We start from the raw sequence: 6000 nt of genomic DNA, 5'->3' as shown, positions 1-6000 counted from the left end.
ATCAATGACCTAGTAATAAACACAGAAAAATAATTTGAATCTATTTTCATGTCATGGTCCACATACAGTGAAATGCAAAACAAACGTAACAGATATCTCATATGAATATTTGGGATTCACAGAAAACATAAGGAAGTTGACACACAGGCATAAACAATCTTTAAAATGTCACCCTATGATCATAGACAAGCAGATTACTTATATAATAGTCTTTGCCTGATTATATATTTACAAAAATGATAAATATTTTAGATATAACCCTATTCTAAATATACATTCAATGATTTGATCTTACTTTAGCTAAGAAAAATTGAAAATGGATCAAATAGTTTGATATTACTTAAAGCTAACTTTTCATAATTAGGACATAGTAAATTTGAAAGGAACACTTCAACTGAAGCACTTTTAAAAGGTAGACGGTTTTAGTAAAATGAAATCAGGAAGACTTACTTAGAAGATTGGAAGAAGTCCCCTTAATAGCAATCTCTTTAAAAAAAAAAAATCTATCTACAAGTATATGAGTATATAGATAGATTTTAGATATACGTATCTATCTATATCTATTCCCAATTCTTTCATTTTAAAGGTAGACTGTCATCTAGGAGAGGCGTTTAGAGTAGATACGCAATGTTTGCCTAGAAAAAAATTCTTTGTATCATATCTCCAAGTAAAAAAATATTTGAATACACTTCGTTCAGTATTTAGGTCACACCTCAAACTAGTCTAATTGATCTGTTTCACCAGGTAAGACTGCTAACACGAAAGCTCTTAAAATTCTTCAGTTTGATATTTTTCTTTAAAAAGCTATAAAATTAATTAAGTTTCAGGCTTACTCTTTATCTATGAATACAGCTTCAACTATGAAATTCAGTTCAGTCCTCTGCATGTCAGATGACAGAGAAGCATGCTACAATTCTTTTATATTTCTCTTCCAACTATCTAGCTGTGAAAAGGGAAAAAAAATAAATATTTAAAGTAAAGGCCCTGAACTGGCCCAAATATACTTATTTTTAGAAATTTACATTTAAAGTAAAATTGTCTGCAAAGTGACCGTTTTCCCTATCATCTCCTAGTTTATCTTAGGAAAAAAAGGGTATTCCAAAACAGGAGGGAATTGGATAGTAGGACACATTGGCATAGATTATGTTGAGTGGCTGGTCCCATACAATCTTGCATAGACTTTGTGTTCAGTGAAATCCTCCCAGATGATGAGCATAAGATGATTAATTAACAGGGAGAGAAATCTTTGAAGACAAATGAGGACACTGAAACTGAAATTTTTACAACACGCTCCCCTGAAATGATCCATATTTTTCTCTTCAGAAGAGAAAATTCGTAAGATAGCTTCTTAATTTTGGCTTTTCTAGGAAGACAATAATGGTCTGTGACAAAAGATTTCTTACCTTAAAATGAAAGTGTACGAGGCAAAAGACTCCTTAAAAAAAAAATAAAAAAAAAAATATATATATATATATATATCAACCATACCTTGATAAAATTTATTCTCTAGTGTGGGGAGTAAGAGCTCTTCAATTCTAAAAGTATAAATCCATAGTTTTAATTTTATCTGAAAGGAAACTAAGCATGGGCGAGCTTAAACCATCACCTGAATCACTGAACTGCTCATTTTATTCTATTTTAAAAGTGTACAGATTTTACTGGAAGATATCCATTTTCGGCCTGGAAGATAGAGATTTAAGGTAAGTTCTTGGCTATTCCAGAAACTCTGCTTGCACAGTGTTTATAATTTCAACAAAGCCCTCCAAAATTCTCCCAAAATGAACTTTTTCAACCTACTGAACAGAATTCATGCCCATCATCTGATGTTCATTTCAGCAGCATTTGTCTCTGTGAAGCACATCAAAATCACTCAAACATCAAATTGCTGATTTCACAGAATGATTTATTTTCCCATTACAGGAAAGTCATGAGTGACTTGTTCTGAGGTATGTTTTTGAGCCATGAAGGACATCTATTAGAGAGCTCCACACTTGAAGGTTTCTCTTTAGGTGATAGCATTTATGGCTGGACAGTCTCTGCAGGTACCAGATTCCCTGTTGTATCCAACTGCATACATTTACACGTGCATGCAGACACGGGGCACTCTGCATGGTCCCTAAAAAAACAGGTCAAGGAACAGTTAGAAATCTAAATTACACACACATATATACATAATATATTTATTTATTTTATACCTATCTATATCAATAATGCAATTTTTCAAAATGGCATTTGGAAAAATATAATAATTAAAACCCGAAGACAAAAAGCATTAAAAGTTTAAATTATAAATAAATGCCAAGCTGAAGTTGGGGAGAACGTTACTGAAAAATGAACAGCTTTACTTTCTAAATATTGAGTTGTCAGAAAAGTCATGACGCATTTTTGCAACAAAAAACATAGAAAAAAATACGTCATGACTTTTCTGACAACCCAATATATAACAACACTCATTTACAGTTATGAAGGTGTCAGGGATGTGCTCCGAGTTCAAATTAAAGCCAGTGTGACAAGCTGGGTGTAAAAGTTATAGCAATTAGAAGACAGGGCCACTGGCACTGTTCAAAGGAAAAGTTGCATAAGGGTCTTGTGAGAGTCTCCCATTGCATCAGGTGCTTACTACGTAACAAGCTTATTTAGAAGATAGCTGATGTAGTCGTTTGATATGTACTCTATCATTTAATTCATAATTCAATTACATATTACATATTATATATGACAGGATATTCAGTCAGTTGTAAAAAACTGTAAACATATCCTCTCCCCAAATAAAGTTAAATGAAGCTATTCAAACACTTAGCCCATACATCATTTTAAACGATTTCTTATAGAAGTTTTAACTTTATAGTTTAAGATTACATAGGATGTCTAATGATAGCAATGTTGACATCTCCTTTGTTAACCCAGGTGACAGTAAAGAAGAAATTCATCCTCTGGCTGTATAAACCTGAACTATTTAAAAGGCCACCTGTTTTCTCTCCTCTAACTCCAAGCCCATTAAAGAAGGAACATGCTGATTACCTGAACCAACTAAGCATATGTCCAGCATGACCACCATGCCTGCAATTGTGACACCATGTAAACCAGTTGTTAAATTGAGCTAATTTTTTGTCCTTGCTCAAGTCTACTTTTTCATCTGATTTGGATCCTCCTATGGGTTAAAGAAAATGACCTTCATTAACTATATCACAATATTGTATTCCAAGTTTCTCAAAAGGTATTTCTAAAACTTTATGTGTCAAAATATAAATCATACATCACACTGAAGTAGTAATTTTAAAGCTAGGATCTAGTTTAGATTGAAAAATACCAAATAATAGAAGTTTCCTTACATTTTTAATAACCAATAAAAAATTGAAATATCAAACCCAGTACGAAGCAATCTGAATTAACAACTTTAGAGAAATAACCTGTAGTTTAAAATCTTTCCACAAAGAAAATACCCAGACCAGTTTACAGGTGAGTTCTACCAAACTGTAAAGGAGGTTATTTTTATCTATACAAAGTCTTTCAAAGAACAGAAAAAAGGCATAACTTTGAAGCTGGCATAACTTTGCTAACACAACCAAAGATAATGTGAGAAAGGAAGATTATAGGCCAATCTCCTTCTTGAACAGACACATAAAAATCCTAAGTATAATAACACATTACAGTATGAGTTAGCAATTCTACTCCTAGATAGATACACTAGAGGAACTTTTGTACACACTACAAGGAGACAAATGCAGGAATATTCATAGCAGCACTGTTCATAATAGTAAAAATCTGGAAACAACCAAAGTGTCCATCAACAATAGAGTGAAAAAACTGTGCTACAATCATGAATGGAATACTAAATAGTAATGAAAAATGAATAAACTACAGCTACATTCATTAGCATAACTGAAACTAAAAAATATAGATAAAAACAAGCCCCAACTTTGAGCAAAAATGACAAGCCAAGGAATATACTCGAGGTAAAAAAAATATTTTCAACAAAAAAAATATACTCTGCATGATTCATTGCATAAAATTTAAAGCGCAGACCAAGTAAACATTGATAAAACTACACAGACAAGCTGAAGGGTGAATAACAGACAACCTAGGACAGTGGTTACCTCTAGGGAGAAGGAAAGAGGTGATAGCAGGTAGGGAGAAGCAATCAAAGGCACTAATCAGACAATGTTATCTTAAGCAGGGAAAGGGACTCATCACAGTACATGATATATACATTCCTATCTGTGTTATAGTTTATAAGTAAATGAAGAAAAATGTGTTATGACACATGCATGGTTATACATGTACACCTTCACACACATATTTACAAAACATTTAGTGCTCAAAAAAATGCTGATTCTATTAATTTTGGCCACTTTAATGTCTTTTGTTTTAAAACAATAAATCAAATTAAAATATTTTGATCTTATATATAATAAGAGATAAGAATAGAAAATGAGCAAGTAGAAATATTAAGTATAATTAAGCAATTGTGTCCCTATTAAGACATGATACCATGTTCAAAATTTCCCCTGGACCAATGCTAGTCACACAGGGATAGTCCTGCAAATAGTTTTTTAAAATATCCATCTGCTTTTACTAATGATATGAAGGTGAAAGGATATGTAAATGGTTCAAGGATTTAAGATATAAATACAATGAAATTCTTCCTAAAAATTTCATGAAAACAATTAACAATGAAAAGGGGGAAAAGAGGAACAAGGGAAGAGAAAAGGAAAAAATACAGACCTTTGAAGATAAATTATTTTATACCTTGTGTAAAGCTCTCATTGGGGATTTTCACTTTGATTTTGTAAATTCTAACACATCCAGAACACAGACTGAATCCAGAACAGATTAATCCTTATGTTTCTGTGATGAAAGCTAAAAATATTAAGGTCTGCCTCCCTGCTGTATGAAAAAGCTTTTTATTTTTTAAATTTTTTTAAAAGGAGTAAGCCTTTACTTCCTTGTTTCATGAATAAAGCTGGCTTTGCTGTGAAAAGGCTTTTTAAAATCAAGTAACTTTAAATTTTAAAGGATTTGTAGTGAATGATGAAGATAAATGATACAGAACAGCTGGGGAACTATAGTGTCACTTAGGGACTATATAACAACAACAACAGAACAGTAGGAAGTAAAGCAGTATATAATCTAACCCAAAAAAATGTATCCGACTTAGAAGTTAAGCTCTATAAGGGCGATTATTGTCTGTTTTATTGTAATATTAATGGCAATTAGAACATAGGTACTTAAGAAATATAGGTACTAAATAAACAATTGAATCAATAACATTTATAATTTATTATGCTAAATATAAATGTTTATAATTTATAATATTTAGAAATACAGTTATAAATTATAACTGTTTAATTATAAGTATTGAGAAATACAGTTGACCCTTGAACAATATGGGGGTTAGAAGAGCTAACCCCGTGCAGTGAAAAAACCAAGCATAACTCGATTCCCCAAATCTTAACTGCAATTATCCCTCAGTATCCACGGGAGATTGGTTCCAGGAACCCTGTGAACATCAAAATTCGTGGATGCTCAAGTCGCTTCCATAAAATGGTGTAGAACAATGCAGTCAGCCCTCCGCATCCAGATTCCCAACTGCGGATGGAAAATGCTGGTTTTAATAGTTTCGATCCGCAGATGGTTTAATTTGTGCTTGCGAAGCCCCGGGATATGGAGGACCAACTGTATATTTACTGAAAAAAATCTGAGAATAAGTGGACCCATGCAGTTCAAACTGTGTTGTTCCAGGGTCACCTATAATTATAGACACATAATTATAAACATTTATAACTATAAATTCTACTGAAACATTTTCAATCTTCAAAGCACAAGTGAGTATAAAAATATGCAACCCTCAGGTAAAGGAGCTTATGGAAATCCTAGCTATTAGGATCTGAAGCGTGATAAATGGATGCCAATTGTAAGGGGGGTGTTGTTGTAGACTTGAATCTTTAAATTCCCATGAGCCAGGTTTTTATTAGGTCTGTTTTATTTTGAAACCTAGTT

At 32.5% G+C, this 6000-nt stretch overlaps 1 protein-coding gene across 2 annotated transcripts in view; it reads right to left on the bottom strand.

Annotated features, from left to right (window-relative positions):
* Nucleotides 1-635: 635 nt before the first annotated feature.
* MIOS (meiosis regulator for oocyte development) overlaps nucleotides 636-6000 on the bottom strand; it is a 30599-nt gene continuing 25234 nt past the window's right edge. For both annotated transcript variants that reach the window (XM_019665300.1, XM_019665299.1), the window contains exons 10-11: nucleotides 3022-3151; nucleotides 636-2116 (exon numbers count right to left, since the gene is read on the bottom strand). In XM_019665300.1, the coding sequence (XP_019520845.1) occupies nucleotides 2020-2116; nucleotides 3022-3151 (227 nt within the window). In that variant the 3' untranslated portion in view covers nucleotides 636-2019. The remainder of the gene's footprint in view (nucleotides 2117-3021; nucleotides 3152-6000) is intronic.

Source organism: Hipposideros armiger, unplaced genomic scaffold, assembly GCF_001890085.2.
Source record: "Hipposideros armiger isolate ML-2016 unplaced genomic scaffold, ASM189008v1 scaffold_438, whole genome shotgun sequence".
NCBI classification, from domain to species: Eukaryota; Metazoa; Chordata; class Mammalia; order Chiroptera; family Hipposideridae; genus Hipposideros; species Hipposideros armiger.
This window is presented reverse-complemented; position numbering and strand designations above follow the sequence as displayed.